We start from the raw sequence: 24471 nt of genomic DNA, 5'->3' as shown, positions 1-24471 counted from the left end.
AACCTGTGGCTCTTTAGTCACTATGAACCTTGACTCGGTAGCATAAGAAACAGGGAACGGCTACTGTAACAGTATTAATGAGACAGTGGGCAGAGCGTCACATGTTCTGCCCGTCCATCGTAGAAGGAATCTGACGGTGGTGCGTTCGTCTCGTTGTGGCCAAGAAAGGAGCAATGGGGCTGTTCATGGACGATTTCTCTCGTGATTCGTGCATCCTCCTTCTCGGAAACTGCTGAGGTGGCCATTAACATTAATTGGCTCGATGCCCCATGCTGCAGTTGTCCTATTAAGATCTACTACTTAATTCGTATGGGAGCGCGATCCACCATGGCTCAATCCGATGGTAAATTTTATGATGTATGTCGTTTCTATGTGTATACATGTAAGCCAATAGCGCAGACCATACATGACATAGAAGCATATATCACGCATGACACCGACATAATCATGGATGACGTAGATCCAACCTTTGGTCGGAGTTGGCTATACTCGATGGAGCAAATGTGTTCTTCGTATCAAACCCATCGTATTCCAGAAGTCTCCATCGACAACGATCGACCCCGGACAAGGGCGAGAGAGAGAGAGAGAGAGAGCGATGTCGAGGCCGGATCGCAGCGACGCTCATCTGCCGCCGGAAGAGGCGGCGAGGGTGGAGGCGGCTACGAGGGAGTACTTCGAGGGGATCGCCCCCAAGCGCCACACCAAACCCTCCCGGAGCGAGTACTCCTCTGTCTACTCGGACGCCCTCCAGTCGGCCGATCCTGACTCCGTCCCCGAGCTTGACAAGCTCCGGCATCTCGAGGCCTGTCGCCAGGTTTCTTGTCACTCCGATTTCATTAATTGCCCTCTCTTTTGATTCGGATGCTGTTTTTTTTAATCTGTTACCTCGATTCTGTATACTCTGTTCAACGATCGCTGTTGGTCCTTGGGATTCTTGGCAGAAGCTAGCTTGCGATGGCCATGAAGTGGCAGAAGAATACGTCGAGACGGAGTATTACAAGGATCTCCGCTGCATCGACAAGCAGCATCACACGGTACCATCTTTAGATGTCCTCTAATCTGCAATTGCTGCACAGCTCTATTTGGTCATATGATTTGATGGAAATCTTATGAACGTCTTGTGAGTTAAATGATCTTTTTTTTTTTTCTTTTGACCAAAAGGGCAAACATTATATTGTGTTTACTCCTGTTGATGTAGATCTTTAGATATCTTCTTGAATCCTTGACTACTGCATAAATTCAATTGGCCATATGATTTGATGGAAATCTTTGGAAAAATCTTGTGAGCTATGGATCTACTCTTTTTCTTTGACCAGGAGGGCAAACATTATGTTGTACTTCAGTAAATATTCTACCATAATCCAAATTGTACTGCATGTGTTTTTGTTTGTTCCTTTTTATAGTGTTGTACTGCAAATTGCCAAAATAGGCATTTTGATCTCATTGATGCTCTTAAATTACCAATTTATATGCATCAAACGTGCAATATGTCGTGGACCATCTTGATCACCTTTTGAATTGTTCTCTTATATTTACGTATTCAATTAAATTCAACACAGATGTTTTGGTTATCGTAACTTAGTAGTCGTATCATCTTGGTTGAGGTGGCTGCCGCTGTCAGAGACATGTAGTCGCAGGATGTTTCCGTCAACCTTAATTTCATTATTAACATGGATAATTTCCCCTTACCCTTCTCTTTCACAGAGTTGGAAGCTGACCGCCATCCGTGTCCCTGCAGAAAATATTGTTTCTATTTTCTAATATGAATAGACCATCTTCCTCCAATGTTGTAATTGCCTTATGTAACTCATTTAAAATCCTAGTTTTATCTTGAAACTAAACAACCACAATTGCATTGTCCATTTATCTGTGTACTTAAGCATTGTTTTTCTCCTAATATCTTGTTTGTTAGCTAAATACCTCGAAAGTTACCCCTTTCGTGTTTTGTTTCTATGAATTGGCTCTCTAGACAGGAACTGGTTTCATCAAGGTGGAAAAGTCCGGCAGAAGTAGCTTTGTCCTAGGACCAGTATCTGATGCATCTAGCTACCAGGCATCTTGCAAGGGGAATCCAGCTACAAACGAATGGATTCCATCTGCTGATATAGTATGACAAGTGAAGACTCTTCTCTAATAGATTGATGGCTACATCCTTATATCTTCTATATAACGCATGTATCTGATCGTTTCATTCCAGGTTATCCCAAATTCAAACAAGCCTAAGAGGAGTGAGAATTAGCTTGGATGTACATGACATTCTCCAGCAGTTGGCATGCTATTGCATACATAAGCACTTGCGTACAAGTGGTGTCCTATTGTTGGTTTGTTAAGGTGATTCTACTGGTGTCATGTGAACTTATCAGCATACTTATCGCATTCTCTTCCTGTAGCGTGTTTAATTGGAGCATCAAATGAACAATTGTATTGTCAAAGGAAACAAGGAACATTTAAGGGGGTCAAGTATACTTGAATGGATTAGATGCAGTGATTTTGGTAGAGATTTGAATTTCTACTGGACTCAGCTTTACCATTCGAGTCTTGGTATGTTCTTTCCCTTGACATCCAAGTCCAGATCTACTTATTTCATTCGCTGAGTTAACCATTTCCACTTATGCCTAACTATGAGGCTTTTGTGCTTCAGATGGTTTGTTCTTAGCATTAGTCTCACGAGTATATAGAGCTTCTCTGATTGAAATGCCAAGCATAACTGTGTGTATATCAAATGAAGGATGTGGTCGACGAAATCTTTTTCTTGTGGGCTGCTGATACAATTGTTTGTTGAGCCTCCCATTTGGCAGTTCTTTACCCCCATTTCAAATAATGCCAAATATTTACTGAATGCATGGTTGGAGTCTTTCGAGGTGTAAGTTGTGGTCAAGATTCACGGGTGATTAATAGGAGTGTCTTGTATTTTTTTTTATCTTCTTTTTACTCTATAAACATCTCTCTGACCTTCTGTGTCATTTGGATACTATCCTCCTATCTCGCGCTTGTATTGATTTGAGCATCAACACAAGTTTTACAATAAATGCTCAAGCCATGATTCCATATCAGGATTCGAGGTTAGCAATAGAACAAGCCAATAGAATTAGACCACATTGGTTTTTGACTTCTGTATTTCTAGTATCTTCTTTATCGTTGATACTTTACTTTTTACCTCATGGTTATATTCATTTCAGCATCCCAAGTTTCATTAAGACTAGAAGGTTGCTATTTAAAATCTATTTTTATTATATATTTTTAAAAATAATAAAAATAATGATTTAGTATTCACAAAATTTCTAATTTTTATTTTTATCTTCCTCTTTTATTTTTTTTTTCCATTCCCTATAGCTTTTTCGAATCATTCATGAAAACATCGTATGAACAGTATTTTTACGAATGTTCATAGATACTCTAATAGTTTTAAAGGGTTTGGAATATGACATCTTCAAGGTAAATATAATTACAGAATATATAACCCTATAAATGTAACAAATATTATGGGTTAAATATTTACATCATTAATTTTTACTAACATCCGAATGAGAGAAAATAGTTAATATTATACTTCGGATATGTTAAGATCTATATCGATCCGAGCATTTGAATATTTTACAATTACTCATAAGATAATATATTAATATCATATATTAAGTATTTTATAAATATCTAAGAGATAATACTCGGATACTTTATAGAGGCTGATATCTTCTGGGTCAATAAAATAACGTTTTTTTAGTTATCTATGTGACCTTAAAATATTAAATCATGTAAACAAACACGAAAAACTATTTCTCACCTCATTCTTTTCGATCTTTATATCATGCTAATTTATCATATATATATATATATATATATATATATATATATATATATATATATATATATATATATATATATATATATATATATAATTTTAGATCACGTTGGACGATTAAGAGAAGGAGAAAGAAGAAAAAGAGTAAAAATAGAAAATAGAAAAGAAAATATTATACGACGGAGTGAAAAAGATTTTATTGATATTGAATTATAAAATAAGGGTATATACGTCTATTTTATAAATTTTTTTAAAAACTATTTAATTTTTTTAAGATGAAAATTATAAATAATAAAAATGAGGCTCTAAATAGTAAACTCATTCGGTGTATAGTGTATCCCCAGTAAAAGCCTTACCAAAAAATCATTCCTAAGTCATGATTGTGTATAGAAATCCAAGTTAGAGGGTCAAACCATCATTTTGGTAGAGAGATTCGTCACACACTAAACTTCTTCATCGGATGGTAACCGAGGGCTCTTCAAAGTTTACACACGGGTGAGTAAGAGTTAATAATAAACTATAAAAAAAATTAGACGCTAGAAATAATATTTTTAATGCTAGAAATAATATTCAAATCTAATTATCCAAAATATTTCATAAATATATATAAATACAACAACTATGATAATATACTAGTCCATTCGAATAAATAATATAATATTATTTTGATAGGGAATAAAAATAAAAAAATTATTTAAGAAGGTAAATACATGTTGAGGAGATTCATAGATGTAATAGTTAAAAAAATAAATTGATTATTGTTGTAGGTTTTGTTAATGGTAGGAGGAGACATAGATGAATTCTTACACTTCAATAAAAATTATAAATAAAAAATTTAAATATTTTAATTTAATTAAATATATATCATTTTATAAATCTCAAAGATGATAAAAGGTTCATTTAGTTGATCTCAAATAGTTAATACGAGTTAAGATTGTGTTGTTGTTGTTCTAATAATTTTTATTAGTATTTCAATATGCATATATATATATATATATTTCATCCCCAAAAAAAAAGAAATGAAGCAAAGAAATATGAAGATTTAATATAAAAATGATAAATAACAAATACTATAAATGACATCGTTAAATGTAATTTTACATGCATATGGTTAGAGTTAGAGTTGTGGGTTAGTCTTGCCTTATTACTATATCGGGTTCGTGGATTTGGAAACCTCGAACGAAGACAAGCGATTAAGAAGCGGCCGTTCGTCGGGCGGCTGGTGGCCATCGTTTCTCCCTCCTTGCCGTCGTTGAGAGGAAGATGCGTCCGAGTTGAGGCGCGCGCGATCTCCCTCATCGCCGCTTCCCCAAACCCTAAGCCTCCTCCGAAACCATGGCCTCCGGCCAGGAGTCCTCCGGAACCACGCTCATGGATCTCATCACCTCCGATCCGGCGACGGCGGCCTCTGCTGCCCCCAGCCCCGCCCCTGCGGCTGCCGCCTCCACGCTCGGAAAGCCGGTGACCACGGATCGGAAGTCCAAGAGGGCCACCCTGACGCAGATCCAGAACGATACCATCGCCGCTGCCAAGGCCCTCAATCCCGTCAGGGCCATCCCACAGCGGCAGAAGAAGAAGGTCCAATTCATTCCCTCCAGATCTTTCTCTTCTTCCATTTTCTTGATATTTTCTTTTTGGTCTGGAGAATCCTTTTCAAGAACTGCGTACGACCTTCTTGATATCTTTTCCCCGTCTCTGACTTTGCCTAATACCTCCCTGACTAATCGAATCTGAGCAGCCGGTCTCATATGCTCAGCTGGTGAGGAGTATTCATGAACTCGCCGCCACATCCGATCAGGTCTCTGTTAATTGCGTCATTATTTATCTCTGTTTGTTGCTTAAGTTGCTTGAAGGGGGAACGGATCTCTGATTGTCCATGCTGTTCTGTATAGAAAAGCTCCCAGAAGCAGCTGGTGCAGCATGTGTTCCCAAAACTTGCCGTGTACAACTCGGTTGATCCTTCAGTTGCTCCATCACTTCTCATGGTATTCCAATTTCTCAAATGTTTTTGTGTTTTGTCAAGTATCTTTGTTGACGATCATGTTGCTTCTTAGACACACTTGTGAATGCTAGACAACATAACATACCTTTGATTGTGGATCTCAAAGAAATTACATAATTCAAAAAGGGAGGTAAGATTCTGTAATAAATATAATAAATGTATTGCACCCATGCTGGACTCATGTCTATGTTTCTGCATGTGCTTGGAGCTGCCAAAGAGTTGGAGTGTCTTCAGTGAGATGCCTTTTCAATTTTTTTTTCCTGAGAGGGAGTGAGGGTCCGAGGGGGGAAGGGGAGATGCAGAAAGAAAGAGGCCCTCGGGTTGAGTAATTAGGTTGGTTGATCAATTTTATATAAGGTAATAAAAAACTGAAACGTGTGATAACTCAGTTCAAAATAAGCAACAGAAATTCTCCATGATTTTGTGGAACTCCTTATACCATAAGTCTCTACATAAGCTACTTTCTTAAGTATCTACAGTACATTATGCAGTGTATCTTTTTCATTAATCATACATGTAGTTTCTTTGTTGCCAATAGGGAATAATTCAAAACACTTTATTTCTAGTTACTATAGTAAATTGGCTTGCGTTTTACAAATTATACATCTTTAATTAAGTTTAAGGCAAACTGTTAGTTGGTCAAGTGTATCACTGTACATATAAGTGTATCTATTGATTAAATTAACTTCGTTGCATGTGAGGCACATTGACTCTGTCAAGCCACTTGCAATCTGGCATCTTTATGACACAATTTATTTGCAAATTTTAACACAATGATAAGGTAACAGTTGAATTGGTTGTTTCTGTAACTTCAACTACAAAAAAGAAATAGAAACTACAAATGCTTGAGATAGGGGCCATAAAGTATAGGTGCTCCAGAGAGCGTGTTCATTATAGGACTTGGATTGCTCTGGTCGTGAATAATCATGGTGTTGTGATTAGATCCAAGAATTTTGACAAAAAACAACACAGCTGGCTTGGTGGTGGTATGTGAATACTTCAATTTGCATGTGTCTGGGCCCATGTCAGTATGGATCTGGTCATGACTAATCAAAATGACAACCTAGGGTGGTGGTGGGGGACCTCCAATTTCAAAGTACTCATGAAGAGATCTTTTTAGTTTTTACAGGGTCAAGAAATTTATAAATAGCTGTTTTATAAGGTCGTTGATGACTATAAAAATGGTGCAAAGGTAATGCAGGGAAGAGGCAACACTGAAGAGAAGGGTACCACATTTAATAGGAGAAAAGACAAATTATAAATTCTGTAAGCCTCGACTTTTACATTGGTTTTTATCCCATCTATTTGTAGTTGAGTTCTATTGGCTTGTTTCAGGTTCTGTGGTCTAGATTTTGTTACAATTATTCTTTCTAGTGACATGATTTTATAACCACATGTTAAAAATTTTAATTTAACAGCACACATCACATACGTTATTCATTGCAAGCTCATGTATGCCAGAATGAAACAAACTCATGATGTTTTACCTTTTGACAGCTTCACCAGCAATGTGAAGACAGGAATGTTCTACGATATGTTTACTACTACTTGGCCAGAATTTTGTCTGACAGTGGTTCACAAGGTTTAAGTCCAGGTGGTGGAATTCCTACACCGAACTGGGATGCACTTGCTGATATTGATGCTGTTGGAGGGGTCACACGAGCAGATGTGATACCTCGAATAGTAAATCAACTTACTGCTGATGCCACAAATGCTGATCCTGAATGTAACTCCTTTCTTAAATTTATCTATGTTTTAGGCTATGTTATTGTTCCATATTAAAATTTGGAGTTAAAACATTCCCTAATTTCCTTTGTTCATTTTATTTTGATTTTTCATCAGTATATCTTGTTTTATGAAATATGCAGTTAATAATAAATTCATTTTGAGCAGCAATAGCAGCAAGTCAGTTAAATCTCTTTTGCTCCCAAATAATGCAATGCGAAGCTAGTGCTATCTTAACATGAAACCCAGTTAATCCAAGAAACTCTATTAGAGTTAAAAAGGCTGCATGATTCTCATACAAAAAATAGAAAAATACTTGACCATGCTTTTGAATTTTTTTTTATTCCATCAACTTAAGTGGTCGTGCAGAAATTTAAAGTAACAAATTGGCATGATTACCACTGTTATGAGTTTGCGGGCTTCAAAAGTTAACAACTTACAGATGTGTAAGATTTTCTTAGTGAATAAAGCAGTGAATTCTCAGTTTTCCCTTTCTGGTTCCTCAGACATACCATTTGCTACTTAGAAAACACCTGGCTTGTTGACATAAAGATATCTTTCTCATGAGTACAGGATGGAAATATTGTAAATGTTATCTTCTGAAAGCTAATTATGAATTAGTCTTGTTGTTGTTTTAGTTTAAATTGATCTCCTACCATGTATGCATTTATGATCTAATCATCTTTACCTGTCAAATTGACTGGTGGAGAAAATGTGCCATGTTTATTTCGTCTATTCTATTGTACCAGCAAGCCAAAATCTGCTTTTGCCTCAAGATTATAACTAGTGCATTAAGTTAAATTTTTTTTATTCATTTGAATAACTTGATTATTGGTGTTTTGAAGTCCATTCACGAAGGCTTGCAGCTCTAAAGGCCCTTACTTCTACATCGGCAAGCAGTTCTGAGATTTTGGAGAAGTTGTATGAAATTGTGTTTGGCATACTAGAAAAGGTTTCCCCTGTTTCCTTTATGAATGCCTGTATAGTGTATATGATGGCTACAGTTGTCGTATCTCCTTAACATTGTTGAAAAAGCTTCATTACAATGCCTCTTGAGTACTATTTAAGCTTCAAACTTCAATTTTTTTATTCTGATGTTGGTGTGTCCCTCTCTGAAGTCCCAGTTCCTTAAAAGAATTTATGTGCACCTGCTGCTAATGGTCCTCTTTCAAGTGTTCCTTGAATCTTGAACTTCTCACCTGACTTTAATAATTCTGTCCTATTATGGCAAATTCTATTTGTAGTTAACATCGTACTATATGAACTCACATGCTTTTAATCTTTCAGGTTGGAGATGCAAAACAAAAGCGTCGTAAAGGTTTATTTGGAAAGCAAGGTGGTGATAAGGAGGTAGTTTCTCATAGGCATAATGTAGCAATGAGCTTTGTTACCTTTTATGTGCTAAAAATTTGGAACTAAACATTTACTTGCTTTTTTGTTGACCACACAAACTATATTGGCTTGCTTCATCAGCTCTTTCTTATAGAAAACATTGTTATATGCTCTGATGGACACACACCAGAATTCTGCGGTGTCCTTGTTCATCACCAATTCTTGTTGAACACTTCCTGGCACATCAGATTTATCTAAACATGTTTAACATTTGTATCATCTATAAAGACTATGTTAACTTATGATGTGTGTGCATGTTCTTATGCGTATATGTGTACGTAGGGACAAATGTACATTACATGTGCATACCTGTCAACCTGTGCATTGTGTAAGATGCATACCTGTCATCCTGTCAACCTCACCTGAGATGCAAGATTAAGTGCCCAAAATTAATTTCCGAAACTCTCATCACAAGTTCTACATAAAAGCTTTACTGGCTAATAAATAGTCAATTTGAATTATGTTCTTTTTCTTTTTGCAAAAAAGAGAACTTTTTATTTCAAAAAAGTGCTACGACCATACAAAGATCCAAGATCATCAAAGGCCCCCAAAGCAAAAACAGATCAGTTGGTACCATGTTGGTCTAAATATAATTCTGCATTGTGTTGCTAGCATAGTTACCTGATTGGCTTCCTGTGTACAAGTAACATTTGTTTAATAAAAAAATATTGTTGAAGATATTTCCTAGTTGAGATGGAGCATTCTTGTTCTTAATCATTTTCACGAATTCGATGGCTCAACTTCATTCTTCAAAATTCTGTGTCACTTTTATTGGCTTGAAACAGTTATATGAGTGTTCAGATTCCAGTTCTAAGACAACATAGATATCCTAGCATGAGCCATTACCAAAATAAGACCTAAACCAGATCTCTATACAGACACTATTCTACCTTCAGACTTTGGACAGAAGAAGACTTATTAATATTCAATTTAGCCTAATCAAGGTCATTAACTTCCAGCTAGTTCTCAGGTGACTAGCTAGTCCTTTCCACAGGCAAAATTAACTATAAAAAAACCTCTATTATTAGAAGGAAAGCATAATATTTTCGATAGGGTTGGCTGGTGTCCCATTTTCCAAAGATTTTGTCATATCTACATGTATGTATTATTGTGTCTGTTTCCTGTAGTTCATCTCATGTCTTGTATCCATGCTTCATAGGATATAACAAATGTCATATGTTCATGTGGTCTATACTACTTTGTTTCTTTGTTGCTACCAGTTGCACATATGAGATACTTAGTCAGTAAGTTAACCAAAGTTCATGTTTAATGGCATATTCAATTAACTTCCATGAAAGAGAGAGTTATTCAGTCACTATTGCAATTTTTGTTCACAGTTGATGGGGTTTTCAAGAAATTAACCATTGATGATAACCTTTTAGAAAGAAGGTCCATGTACTTATGTTGCATATAGAATTGTGAATACTCATTTGATTCTGTTCATACATTATGAAGATCTGCCATCAGAATTGCAGTGCAATGAAACCTAACATAAAGTTGATGTAATCATGAGATTGCTGTGGTTGATGTCTTGTTTTCATATCTGTAGTCAAATACTCGTAGCAATCTGCAATATGCTGCTCTTAGTGCTCTAAGAAGACTTCCTCTGGATCCTGGAAATCCAGCATTCCTCCATCGAGCCATACAAGGGTCAGTTGATCAGACTTTTTTTTGATGCGTCTCACTGTCTCTTCCATGTCTATTCTGTGAAATAGAATGATACTGTTACTAGATAAATTTTGGTTATTGAAGACACATAATAGACATAAGTTAACCGAATGAAGAACAGATCTTAGATTTTTAATTAGAAATGATATTCTGCAAGTCTCATTGATTTTTTTTTCTATGAAGCAGTAAAAATAATGTTCATAAAATGACAAAATACATGCATGCTGTACCTCCTTTGTAATGTATTTGCATGTGTTTCATGATTTTATGTTGGTTTAGTCGTATTGCTCCAAGCACCATTTTATGTTCATTCTATATGTGTATACTATATCTTCTTGTTGTAATCAACTTTGTCACTGAAATGATGATCTCATCCTTGACTTTAAGGCACTACTAGTCCATGTAACATTGCATACAGCCAAAACTGAGTATGTTGTTAAAGGTTATCTACCACCAATCTTTTTAATGTGGATTAAAATAATTCATAACTGATACATAAAGACTTCTTTTCATTGTAAAACGTCCTAGCTGATTCAAAACAATGGTGTCATCAAATCCTGAATTTCAGCCGATCATATATGCTGAGAGCACTAAAGTCAATGCTTATCATCTTCATATATTCACTAGCAACTATGATGTTTAAACATTATATATGGAAAGCTTGGAGGTTCCTGGCTGCAAAATGTTGTTTAAACCAAGGTTCGCAATATCGTACCGTACCAGTATTTCGACCTGGGCTCGGTACCGGTACGGTACGGTATACCGAGCGATACACCCAGGTGTACCGAGTGGTACACCCGGGTGTACCGAGTACTGTACCGAAAATCTGTCGGACCGGTAACAGTCGGTCCGCGTACCGAAAACCTGTCGGACCGGTACATACCGCCCATACCGAGCGGTACGGCTCGGTACGGCAGACCCTGGTTTAAACTTTAAAATATTTCATTGTGCTTTCTGGTCATTGGTCAGTTTTCTTCTTTTGTATATCTATGGAGATTGATTGTCGTAGTTGACTTAGTAGGAAGCTAAGGGAGCTTTATAGTGAAATTTGTTTGATATGCTTCCCTGAATTCGATAATATCTGTTTGATATACTCACAAAACGGTGGTGTCTGTTTCCTCCCCTTCTCCTTGCTGTTGTTTTGAGCCTACCTATCTAATCTCAGTTTTAACAGTGAGCTCATGAGCTATACATCTATCATATTCATGGTGAAACTGTCTTTCATTGACATACCTTTTCTATGAGAAATTTATCTATATGGTTCACTTTGAAGTCCCAACAAAGCATAGGTTGTTCAGTCAACTTTCTTATAAGTGTTCACGTGGTAAGTCTCATCTACTTTTAGATGCTAGTTGTTGATCCTGGTGCTTGCTAACCTTTTTGTCGATCATTTTGAAGACTTTTAGTACTAGAACACCAATAACAGGAATATTTCTTTTACTAGTTGGCTTATCATATATATGATTCTGTTATCTTGTATTAAATTAGTGCTCCTAGAAATTTGTCATATGTATACTTATCACTCTGAGTTATTCACCAGCTGTTAACTCTTCGAGCTCTATATGAATGTAGGATTTCATTTGCTGATCCAGTGGCCGTGAGGCATGCCTTGGCGATTATTTCTGATGTAGCTACAAGAGATCCTTATTCTGTTGCAATGGCTCTTGGTCTGTATTAAATACTTATTGCTGTTACAACCATTTCTGATTGCACACCATTAAAGTTCTCTTATTTCTGCAGTTTTGCTATAAAGCTAACTTTGTGTGAGATGTCTATAGTAGGTACAATATCTCTGTACTGATTCTTTTCTTTTTTCTTCTTATGCAGAAAAACACATCGAACATGGAGGTGCACTTCTCTTTCTTCCTTATCTTCGTTTTATAATCTGGAAGCTTGCCTTTGAAGTAGTGGAAATCATGCTTTATCAATCAACAGTAATTAATGTCTTTCGGCATTATGTGATTATTTGTTCTCCTTTTCAATATTCAGTTCCGAGCAAGTCTAGAGTGGACAATGAACTAAACTAAATTAGTTTGATGCGTTCATTCTAAGACCAGAATAAATGAAGGATGTGTTTAAATTAACTAAATATATGAAAAGGAGACCTTATATGATAGGTGTCATTGTGTCAATACTGGTTTTAGGCTTTTAGCAATAGGTCGGACCAGTATGGTACATATATATTGAGTGGTATATATTGATCCATACCACTTGGTATCATTAGAAAAATAATTTTAAAAAAATATCAATTGGTACTAGCCTCTATGGTCCGATACCATTCCTTGGTTGGATTAGTACATCTAGGTTGTGCTGATTTGTCTAGTTAAAATTTGTTTCTCTGATTCCAAGATTTTCACATTTCTATTGATAATGGATGTATGAATTGTCATTCGAGGCCATAGTTTTGAACATCTGGATATCCTCTGATTGTCGTTTAATTGGATATGAAATTATGCACAAATGACACTGTGACATTGACCTATTTAAAGGACAAAAAAAACCTTGAAGGGCTGAACTAATATTTTACTTTCCGATATTTAAAAGATGTCCCGTGGCATATTATATTTCTTTATTGATCAGAAGATGGAGGAAAATTTTGAAACAAGGGTCTGACGATAAACTATGTTCTCTAATAAGCACATATATTAAAGAATGGATCTTTTGTGGAAATATAAAAGGGAATGTGGATTGTCTATTTTGGAAAGTTGTTATGTAAGCCATAACCATCAACATCTATTTGTCTGGCTGGATCTGTTACTGTTACTGTTCACATGGACTTTGCTCTATGTTTTTTATTTTTCTGAAATTTCTCTTCATGTTAATTTGGGGTTTAGGGTTTGTTCCTCTTCTTTTTGCTATTTCTTCTCAGCCATCTGCCTTGTTCCTCTGTTAGTGCTTCTATTCAGTTTTATTTGGATGCATGGAGGGCTCTTGGAACAAAGAACATATATATTTTTTTCTGTGGATGATAGTTGAGGAAGAGAAACGAGTAAGGAAAAACTACTAAATGTTTCAGATTAAAAAAACAATTAATATATGCCAAACTTTGATTTAAGGATTAACTAACTGGGATGGAGGTCTCACATTTGTGCATGTCTCACATGTGGTGGATGATAGCATTACACCATTAACGATAAATATCAACTTGTTTTAGTTATAGGAATCAGTCCTAGGATATGGCCTCACACCGCTCACATAATATTGGAAAAAAAAAATCAACTATTTATCCATTCTATGTGATTCATTTTACAAATTGCAATCAAGAAAAATACATCTCTTTGATCAAGACTTGTCAACCTACTTTCTGTCGGTGAGGATGATTTATATCAAAGTTTATTTTTTGTGAGATACCCTTTTACAGAATATTTGACTGTTATGGACTTTCTTATGTATATATTCTTCAATCAAACATAAAATTCTTTACAAGAATGAAATCTTTAATCAAACCCAAGAAACTTTAATCAAATATGAAATTTTGGCATCTTCCATGCTTTGACTTAATTTTTCTTCTCCCTGATCAATTTAGAAAATTAAAATGAAAAGTACAAGATGCTGCCATGTGACAACTTGTCACATATATATCATAGTGAGTAATGATGGCAGTATGACATGATAAAGGCATTCTTTTTGGGTACAGGGTACACCTCCATGAAGCTTACACTTTGTCTAAGGTGAGGTTCAATATTGAGCCTCAACAATAAATGCACTAGTGTGCCGCTGGCATGCCTTTGATAACGTTGCCTCTGGTGTCTCCTTGGTAGCAGGGGATTGTGGAGGGGTGTGAGCTCTCTGAGGCGCATGGAGTGTTTTCCCTGTAAAAACTGAAACTCAACCCTACCAAAGGCCTGATTGTTTAAATACTTGGCTGGTCCAATTCAAGGCCAACATTGCTAGTTTGTGCCTATTAAATTGATTTGTTCTAAATCACTTTATGGAGCCAACTCTAAATTCAAAAACCCTGATGGTTTAAATACTTAGCTGGCCAACATTGCTAGTTTGTGCCTATTAAATTGATTTGTTCTAAATCACTTTATGGAGCCAACTCTAAATTCAAAAACCCTGATGGTTTAAATACTTAGCTGGTCAAGTTCAAGGTCAAAATGGCTTGTTCAGGCATACTAAATAGAGACCTTACTTCTCAGAGCTCAATTACCCATGGATTCAAGAAGATTCTGATGTTACAGCTATTACTCTTCAGAACCTGAGTATGTTGGAGATGAAAATCCTGTCGAGCTCGATATGCTTATGGGTTTTTCTGTGTTTTTCAGTGATAACTAGGCCTCCCATTGTATATAGAAGATTGATGTCATTGTGATCTCAACTGAATTTGGTCACTTATTTTTTATGACATGACAGCAGTTACTGATTCTTTGATCAGGTGGTTAGGTATAATTCAACATTGTTGTGACTTTGCTTTGTGGTAGTATACTCAGGTTAATGGTATTTTCGTACAATATATTTTTTATATATTCAATTTTTCTAATAAAATACAGTTGTTGGATGAGCAGGTGCTTTGCATGACATACTTCATTTGCATGATGTTCTCGCACGGGTTTCCCTTGCTAGGTTGTGCCATTCATTATCTAGAGCCCGTGCACTGGATGGTATGCATGTTTTGTTGGCTCATTAATTTTTTATGTTTAATTTTAATATCTTTATGTTAATTTATTTCTTACTGGTACACTAGAGTTGAATGTCTTGTTTGATCATTATTGTCCAGAGAGGCCTGACATAACGTCTCAGTTCAGTTCTCTTCTTTATCAACTGCTTCTGGATCCCAGTGACAGAGTTTGCTTTGAGGCAATACTTTGTGTTTTGGGGAAGTTTGACAATACAGAGAGGTGATTGCTAATGTCCTCATGCACTCTTATGGATTTGATTCTCCAAGACAATTATAGAAGTTTATCTTTTATTGCTCTGTTGCAGAACTGAAGAGCGTGCTGCTGGATGGATTAGATTAACCAGAGAAATTCTTAAATTGCCCGAGGCACCATCTGTTACAATAAAAGACACCGATAACCCTACGGCAAAAGTAAATACTGTGAAGCCTTCTTCTAAAGCAAAGCGTCCTCAGCCCCTTATAAAACTTGTAATGAGAAGGTTTATGGATCTTTTCAGTTTTTCTTGTCTCTCTATTTTGTTGTTAGTGTAAAGCTCTAAATTAGGCAGCAATGTTGGTATTCAGACATTTTTTTGTTTCAATTACTCAGATTGGAGTCCTCTTTCCGAAGTTTCTCCCGCCCTGTGCTTCACGCTGCTGCAAGAGTTGTTCAAGAAATGGGAAAAAGCAGGGCAGCTGCATATGCATTGGGTCTGTATGACGTTGATGAGGGAATTCAGCTTCATGCATATTCTGAGAATGCTGAGTCCCTTGACTCAGAGTTTAATAGTGGCTCACAATCTGAAGGTAAGTTATAAATAATTGTTCATTCATCTACTGGAGGAGCATGGTTAGAATCATATTCACAGAGTCATACTTCTACTATTTCCTGGAATGTTGAAATTCTTTTCATTTTTTGTGACTTTAGGATGATTAACCAACATATACTTTTGACAAGATTTTATTCTTTTGGACAACCTCATCTCATCATGTTCATGCCATCTGGGTTGTATATTTCATCACTACAATTGAAAACAAAACTAAAAGTTAACAATGGTAGGCCTAAAGCTTAAATGCAAGATTTTATCTCATTTGATGTCAAGATGAGGGTGTCTCTATGCTTGTTAACTTTTGGGTTTGAAAAGGCCGTCTTCTTGTTATGCAGAAGCATGTAGTGAACTGATGCACTGTTTTAACCATTTATAGTCCACTTTTAACTGCTATTTTTTCATTATAATTCATTCAATATACCAAAAGATTGAAGTGCTATGACACTGATTAGTTTGCCATGAGGCTAGTGCATTTGTCTGTGATAAAATGTTCCCTTGATCAGTCAACTTAAGAACTGAGGTTTTTTGTCCCTGAAAATGTTTGCATCTAATGGAGATATTGAAGCTGATTTCCATCCTAGCTACATTTGCTTTTCTAAAGTATTAGTTGGCAAAACCTTACGTATCTAATATGATATATGCCACCATAAACTTTCTTATTTTTTGTCATTGGAAATATTGTCATTCTTGATGATTCCTGGACCCACAGGGATGTAGAAATCATTTGCGGGAGTAGTATAGTTCTTTGTACCTTTTAGATTTTAAAGGGTTAGGTTTACCTTTCAACTTGAAGTTGGATTAATTGATTGCACAAAGAAAAAATGAATAATTGTTATAGTCAAGCTCAAGATTTTTAAAACTGGTCTAGTGCTAGTCTCGGTTACCTATTGCCCTATCAGCCAATGTGGTACTGGTATACTACATGGTGTATTAATCTATACCATCCAATATTATTGAATAAAATCACAAAAACATAAATGGTATATGTAGATATTGAGCTATGCATTTCAATACCGATACTTGGTTGGACCAGAATGTACTGTTTGGTATGTATCAGTCTGACTGGTACTTAAAGCCTTGGTTAGGCTATAGAACACTGCAGTAAGAACATAAAAGTTGTGGCAACATGTACAGGCACAAAACAAAGATGTACTTTATCCCTGTCCTACAATTACAAATAGAAACGAGGTGCACACCATTGATAAGCTGACATTATCATCGATATATGAGTTATTATTATCAAGTGTCTAATAATTTATTGATAATGAGGAGTGTTAGGTTATCTTATTTATTCAAATGGCATGTCATGTGATTTCTGTGATTTGAAGTAAAATTACGTATTAATGTACATGCTGATGCTTTAGCAAGGTAATCGAGAGTTGTCATGATTCATGTTCAGGTTTGGTATCATCTAATCTTATTACTCGAATGACTTTTACATATGGTGCCATGGGTTGCAGTAACTTCAGGATGAGTCTCTTATGGTATAATTCTTAAAATGCAATAAAGAAATTAAAATGCATTTATACATGATGACCAAAGAACAGGCATCAAAAGGAATATTAAACAAACCAATGCATTTGCTATCACTATTGTTCCATCATATTGTTATTGAAAACACATTTATATATGTAACATTGTCCAATAAATGGTAACATTGCATAAACAGTTTCAAATTGTGTTTCCTTATTCCTTCACAGGGCTATCTATTAAAATATGTGGGCTTTTGGCACAAAAGTCACCAAAGGCCCACATCCAAAAGTGCCAAGCACTGGGGTGATGTGGAAGTCTGAGGGCCCATACTATTATCTCCATTCTCTATTATTCATTGTCATCTATCAAGCTTTGACTTACCATTGCAATATATAATTGCAATGATTCTTTAAAGTTTAAAGATCTATTTATCAAATTGAAGTGTTACTTTTTTCAATTTTGCTGATAGTCTTTGCTTGCAGGAACACGTAAGACAGTACCTGTGTCAAATGGCCCTGGTGGTATGGATACTATTGCAGGTTTATTGGCTTCCCTATTGGAAGTAGTGCGCACAACTGTAGCATGTGAATGTGTTTATGTTCGTGCAATGGTAATAAAGGCTTTAATATGGATGCAAAACCCACACGAATCACTTGAGGAACTGCAATCTATCATTGCATGCGAGTTGTCTGATCCAGCTTGGCCTTCAGCTCTATTGAATGATATATTGCTTACTTTGCATGCTCGGTTTAAGGTACTTCTATATTCTTTAAATTTCCTGTATTTCTTGTGCAAACATATGAGGACTTACTCTTTCTGATCTTTCCTTTGCCTAACAGCTGAAACTAAATTTCATTTTGCATAACCACAATAAATGACCCATATCATTTTTTGTGTCTTATATGCACATTTTTAGTTACACATCTAATGGTTTTTTATTATTGCACACTGCATTGGTGGAAGATTCATGCACTAGCAATATAAGTTACCCACTTACAGTTGGAGGTCTTGTCTGATATGTTATTCCCACTCTTTGTAGACATGGATATATGTCAGATTCTGCTTCTAATGGAGGATAATTTCTTGGTTGCTTTGCTCCAAATTGCATTTAGAATGCCTTTACATTTTTCTTTGACCTATGATGCTTGCGAGGATTGCTGTTTTGTGGCATGGGATTGTCCCAATACCTTTTTGGCATCACACACTTGTGCAAGCTGGCACAGGCCAAAAGATGGCCTAGCTATGTACCGGGACCACCTACCAATAACTTTCTGGCACAACACGTGTTGACCGATGCCAATTGGCATGATTAACCTTGGAAACCTGTGCTGGGTACATCCTGATATAATATTTTGAACAATTATGATTTAGATTATCTTAGTAAACAAGTTCTATAATTATATACAAGTACATCATATTTATGTCACACGAACTGTCTACTTGTGCATGCCCGAATCTGTTAGTTACGACCTCTTTGAATACCATTTGCACTTTCAAATTGTAAGGTAATATATCTGTTCATGATTGATACTAGAGGCTCTTCTCAGTGCAGACAGTACAAGTTTGGAAGATATAGGACAGTGGTAAATGTTGTCCTACTATTTTTGGAGTCCAAAATTTTAGAGAACTAGCTTCATAATATGTATCCTCTCTATATTATTTCTGGAATACTGCTTTATGATATTTGGAAATTTGATTTTGTCGTGATTTCCTTTCGTTCAGGTACATAAATGCCATCTTCAATATGTGGTGTTCTTATTCTAAGTGAGATGCCTGTCATTTAACTTTGATTATTTATTGATCTATCAGGCAACTCCAGATATGGCAGTGACACTACTTGAGATTGCAAGAATATTTGCCACCAAGGTCCCTGGGAAGATCGATGCTGATGTGTTGCAACTGCTTTGGAAAGTAGGTTCACATTTGTGGTATATATTAGTTTGGCAATGTGTTGATTATTGCTTGCAACTATTTGGGTAACTTCACTTTAATCAGTTAAGGCACATGGGATTCCATTAAATTACTTTACAAAAGATTTCTGGATCATTTTGTAAGAGCTGCAAACCTTCAATTTTTTTTTTCGCTATGGAAAGTCTGTTACTTTGCTCTCTTAATAGGTAGAATTTAGCAGCCTTGGGGGAAATTTTCTGCTAGATGTAGGAAATAAACTATGTAAAGTTTATGGTCTTATTAGGAAGGATGCTAAAACAAGTTTTTGAAGATTATGTAAAAAACTTATATTAAAAATTACATGGGCACTGCAGAGGATTTTCAACTTTGGTGCCTCATATCACTTGTGTGGTAGACATTTTTTTTTTGTATTATTATTCCTTTGCTTGGTTTGCTAATTTAAAAATTGTTGACACTCTTAATCCTTAAACACCATGCTGGGATATGTTTCTGAGATGGATATTAATTTGTTTAATCCTTATTTTTTGGTGAATTGTCCATCTAAAATTAAGTTATGAAAACATACTCCTTTTAATTTCTGTACCTCTCTCTCTTCAAATACAAGCCGGCAATTTGTTATATGTAAGCATGATATATGTCGTTTGAACTTTTTTTGAACTCAATGCCATCCTGTTTCATTGTTTCCTTGTCAGACGTGCCTTGTTGGAGCTGGTCCAGAAGGGAAGCATACAGCATTGGAAGCAGTTACCATTGTCCTTGATCTACCACCTCCTCACCCCGGGTCCATGTTGGGACTTACATCCGTTGATAGAGTCTCTGCATCAGATCCGAAGTCTGCTTTGGCTTTGCAGAGACTGGTGCAGGCTGCAGTAAGGACAACTTTTGCCTCCCAATTATATATATATATATATATATATATATATATATATATATATATATATATATATATATATATATATATATATATATATATATATATATAATCTGTTTGTGTGTAGATATTTGTGTTTTCTCTTTGTGCGTTGGGGTTATATTATGAGTATGAAAAAAAATAAAAATATTATTTTATCTCTAATGATCAATACAGGTGTGGTTTCTTGGTGAAAATGCAAATTATGCTGCCTCTGAATATGCTTGGGAGTCAGCAACACCTCCCGGCACTGCACTTATGATGTTAGATGCTGATAAAATGGTGGCTGCTGCAAGTTCTCGAAATCCTACCCTTGCTGGAGCTCTGACACGGCTTCAGAGGTGTGCCTTTAGTGGAAGCTGGGAGGTAATTTTTTATATATAAGATTCCTTGTAGTTTTAAACTTTCAGTTATTAAATTCTATCTGTTGATCCTTCTCAGGTTCGCATCATTGCTGCTCAAGCCTTGATCACTATTGCAATTAGGTCAGGAGAGCCTTACAGACTACAGATATATGAATTCTTGCATGCTTTATCTCTAGGGGGTGTGCAATCCCAGTTTTCAGAGTCACAAATTAGTAATGGGGAAGATCAAGGCGCGAGTGGTACTGGTCTTGGATCTTTAATCAGTCCTATGCTAAAGGTCCTTGATGAGATGTACAGGGCACAAGATGATCTAATTAGGTAATCTATGAAAAAGATCCATTACATTTTAAGTTATATATCTTTCTCCCTCTGTGCTTGTTAACTGTGTTGTCTTCCAGAGATATGCGCAATCATGATAACAACAAGCAAGAATGGACAGACGAGGAGCTGAAGAAACTTTATGAGACTCACGAGAAACTACTTAATTTAGTTTCATTGTTCTGCTATGTTCCAAGAGCAAAGTATCTTCCTCTAGGTCCTACCAGGTAATTAGCTGCTGCTTATAACCAGCTTTGGTCAACATGAACTAGTTGAAGTCTGGTTAGTGGAAAGGGGAATTGTTATTTTGCAAATTTGATTTTAATATATATTACAAGCCAACTGCATTATTCTCTTATGAATATCTTATAAATTTGATTAAGTATGGCCTTATGTAACAATTTGGGAGTTAAGAATTGTCAGGGAATGGTGAGCACAATATAAAGATTAAGGATTGGATCAGTCAGGATTGGCACCACGTGATCTGGATCGGCTGAAAATTTTATAAGTGAAAAACTGTTAAAATCCAGAAATTAAAAATTAAAAAAATATCAAAATGGTTTTTAGAAAATAGAAAGTGCATATTCTGAAAACTTCTTTTACCTTCTGTCATAAAATATCTAACTTTTTTAAAATAAGGAACTAAAATGTAAAAGATGAGAAAATCATTTAAAGAATATGATGATGAATAATCATGAGTACTTCATTAAATATAGTGAAATTATTTATGAACAAATAAATATTAATCATTTTAAACGGATATGCTAATGTTGTAATTAACTACTATATATTCATTATTCAAATAAAATCTCAAATCTATCTGCATACAGCCCTACTAAGCACTCCAATGTAATGATAAAAAAATGTTCCGCATGGCAATAAAATATCAACTTTGAACTTAATTATAAATACTTATACAGTGTAATAAAAGGCGGATGTCTACCAATGATGTAGCAAATTGCATTTGGAATAACCTTTTTCCATTTTTTACCTACAAATAAAGGATGAGAGGCTCAGTTGTATTTATTGGTTTGGTTGCATAAGGTCACAAGTTTGATATATGGATTGAGTCGCATGATATTTTTTTTGTTTGCTTAACGTTCTTTATCTATGAAAATTTGTAATTATTTTGTCTCATTTGTCTCATCTTATATTTTCTTGGACTGTGATTTAGTGCCAAACTCATTGAAATCTACCGTAACCGGCATAACATTAGCACATCAACTGGGCTGAATGATCCAGCTGTTGCTACGGGGATTTCTGACCTGGTATATGGGATTTCTGAACTGGTATATGAATCTAAGGAAGCTGAAAAGGAATCTGATGCCATTGATCCTGAATTGGCAATGGCTTGGGCAGCAGGTTTAGAAGATGGCCTATGGGGAAAGAATGCGCCTGCAATGGAAAAAGTAAGATGCCTGTCTTGTTTCGACAAGGATAATTTTTTCTTAGTCTCAATTTAACAGTCATCGAGCCAACTACTGCATTATGAATGCTAAAAGATGTTGCTACCGTCTCCAATTATGTTGCTGTGGGTATTGAGTATTTGTTGCCTGTTCTCCAATCCAGGTAAATGAATTTCTCGCCGGTGCTGGAACTGATGCTCCTGATGTTGAAGAGGAAGAGAACATAACATCTCGGCCATCAGTTACTTATGATGATTTATGGGCTAAGTCTATTCTAGAAACTTATGAAGCAGAGGTACCATAACCATTCTTTATATTTTTGTTTCGAGTTTGGATCTTTATGTAGATTCCATTTATTCCAGGAAGATGATGCAAGGTCATCGGGGACATCATCTCCTGAGTCAACTGGTTCTGTTGAAACTTCCATATCCTCCCATTTTGGTGGTATGAGCTATCCATCCTTGTTCAGTTCACGTCCATCAGGTTATGGAGTGTCACAGAATTCGGTATATATCTTAAACTTCATTTAATAAGAAAATAGGCACCTTTTCCTTTCTCTGTTATGTTGGTCAAATTGCAAAGTTTCTTTTGAATTTATGTTCTTGGATTACATATGTGGCATCTCATCTTTGAAAATTTTTCATTTCTTATACACTATGTATTATTGCAGATGCATTTTGAACTTTTTTTTTCCTTAACATATACCTGCTCTTCCACTGGTTGATGTATTTATAGGACTTAATAATAGATAAGAAAATTAACTCAATAAAAGAAAATACATTTTTTTATATTTACTTGACCATCTACTTGGATTTCATGCCTCGTGAACTATAGAAGTCGTTTTCCTTATTGGAGTTGAATTGAAAAATAATGTCAAGCAAAACTTTATTGGACCAAGCAGGAGATCAGGTCAGGAAACAACGGTAGGAGGTTCAGCAACACATCCACTGGTGGTCCGACATTGGAGGGCATAGGATCCCCGGTTAGCCTTACTGCAAAGTTACAGCACTCATTTTTTCTTAAAACAAAATATCCTTATTTTCCATTTTGTATGTCTAGGTCAGGGAAGAGCCACCATCATACTCCTCATCTGTTCTTCAGAGGTTCGAGTCTTTCGAAAATCCTCTAGCAGGCCGTGGGGCACAGAGTTTTGGCTCACAGGATGAAGACACAGGTTCCCAGAATCCACAGTTTGGGAAAGCACTGTATGACTTCACTGCTGGTGGCGACGATGAGGTATCCTGCAGCTTTTACATGAAATTACTGTTTCATTATTGTCTGAATGCTAGTTAAGTGAATAGAAGGGGTTCTTTATTCTCCTTATATTTAAAACAATGGCCTGTGCATCTTTGATTCTCTGCTTCTTCTTGATGCACCATGTTCCTGAGTGGTAATGGTTAATTATGTCGATCCTGTAAGAAGACTGAACTACTTACCTGGATATCATGTTTACAGCTGAGCTTAACAGCGGGAGAGGAGGTTGAGATCGATTATGAGGTTGACGGTTGGTACTATGTAAGTTCACGAGGTCCTTCCCTAGAAGACTGACTTGGAACAATGATGGTCTGGTATAACATTACCTCTCGTCTTGGCACAGGTGAAGAAAAAGCGACCTGGAAGAGACGGGAGAATGGCTGGATTGGTTCCAGTTCTCTATGTCAGTTCATCTTGATGAAGTGCGATACATTAATTCATGCACCATGAGTGTTGTTGAAGAAAGTTTTCTGAGATCCGGTTTGATTTCCATTAGTAGGCTGCATCAGAATATCTACTTATGCACTGCCAGACCCGGCCTGTGAGTCCTTCGACGAGCTTCACTATTTTTTTTCCTTTTATTCGAGCAACCGGTATTCAGCGATTTGTGTGTAGATCATGCTGGTAAAATTGTTGGCTTGCTTTTGTATTAGACCTGGCGTTAATTAAAGTTCATTTTATATTATTCTTTTACCTCTGTAGGGTCTCTGTGCTGAGTAAATAAATATATACATGTCATCCGTCGTTAAGTTGACTGACTTCAACGATCGTTTATTCATCACATAAATATCTAAAATGAATTAAGGTTTAGATTCATT

At 36.0% G+C, this 24471-nt stretch overlaps 2 protein-coding genes across 4 annotated transcripts; both read left to right on the top strand.

Annotated features, from left to right (window-relative positions):
* Positions 1–458: 458 nt before the first annotated feature.
* LOC104000886 (uncharacterized) lies at positions 459–2586 on the top strand. 3 transcript variants are annotated; one of them, XM_018818949.2, is made up of 4 exons: positions 459–814; positions 945–1034; positions 1970–2107; positions 2198–2586. In XM_018818949.2, exons 1-4 carry the CDS (start codon positions 596–598, stop codon positions 2237–2239), a joined length of 489 nt encoding a protein of 162 aa, XP_018674494.2. In that variant the 5' UTR covers positions 459–595; the 3' UTR covers positions 2240–2586. The 3 variants fall into 3 exon arrangements, with proteins under 3 accessions (XP_018674494.2, XP_009421310.2, XP_018674495.2); XM_009423035.3 differs by having other exon boundaries at positions 942–1034; XM_018818950.2 differs by having other exon boundaries at positions 942–1034; positions 1970–2116.
* A 2335-nt stretch (positions 2587–4921) lies between these two features.
* LOC104000887 (uncharacterized) lies at positions 4922–24346 on the top strand. The gene is made up of 26 exons (XM_009423036.2): positions 4922–5377; positions 5538–5597; positions 5692–5784; positions 7299–7527; positions 8372–8478; positions 8814–8876; positions 10468–10568; positions 12159–12253; positions 12414–12434; positions 15095–15190; positions 15307–15427; positions 15513–15686; positions 15797–15993; positions 17972–18243; positions 19299–19400; positions 20093–20269; positions 20488–20676; positions 20752–20993; positions 21074–21220; positions 22168–22402; positions 22563–22694; positions 22762–22905; positions 23301–23381; positions 23459–23635; positions 23855–23914; positions 23997–24346. The coding sequence occupies exons 1-26, from the start codon at positions 5135–5137 to the stop codon at positions 24069–24071; spliced, it is 3633 nt and encodes a 1210-aa protein (XP_009421311.2). The 5' UTR covers positions 4922–5134; the 3' UTR covers positions 24072–24346.
* Positions 24347–24471: the final 125 nt, after the last annotated feature.

The sequence above is a fragment of the Musa acuminata genome, chromosome BXJ3-10 (genome assembly GCF_036884655.1).
Source record: "Musa acuminata AAA Group cultivar baxijiao chromosome BXJ3-10, Cavendish_Baxijiao_AAA, whole genome shotgun sequence".
NCBI classification, from domain to species: Eukaryota; Viridiplantae; Streptophyta; class Magnoliopsida; order Zingiberales; family Musaceae; genus Musa; species Musa acuminata.
The sequence above is the reverse complement of the archived record's forward strand: the minus strand, read 5'-3'. Positions and strand labels throughout refer to the sequence as shown.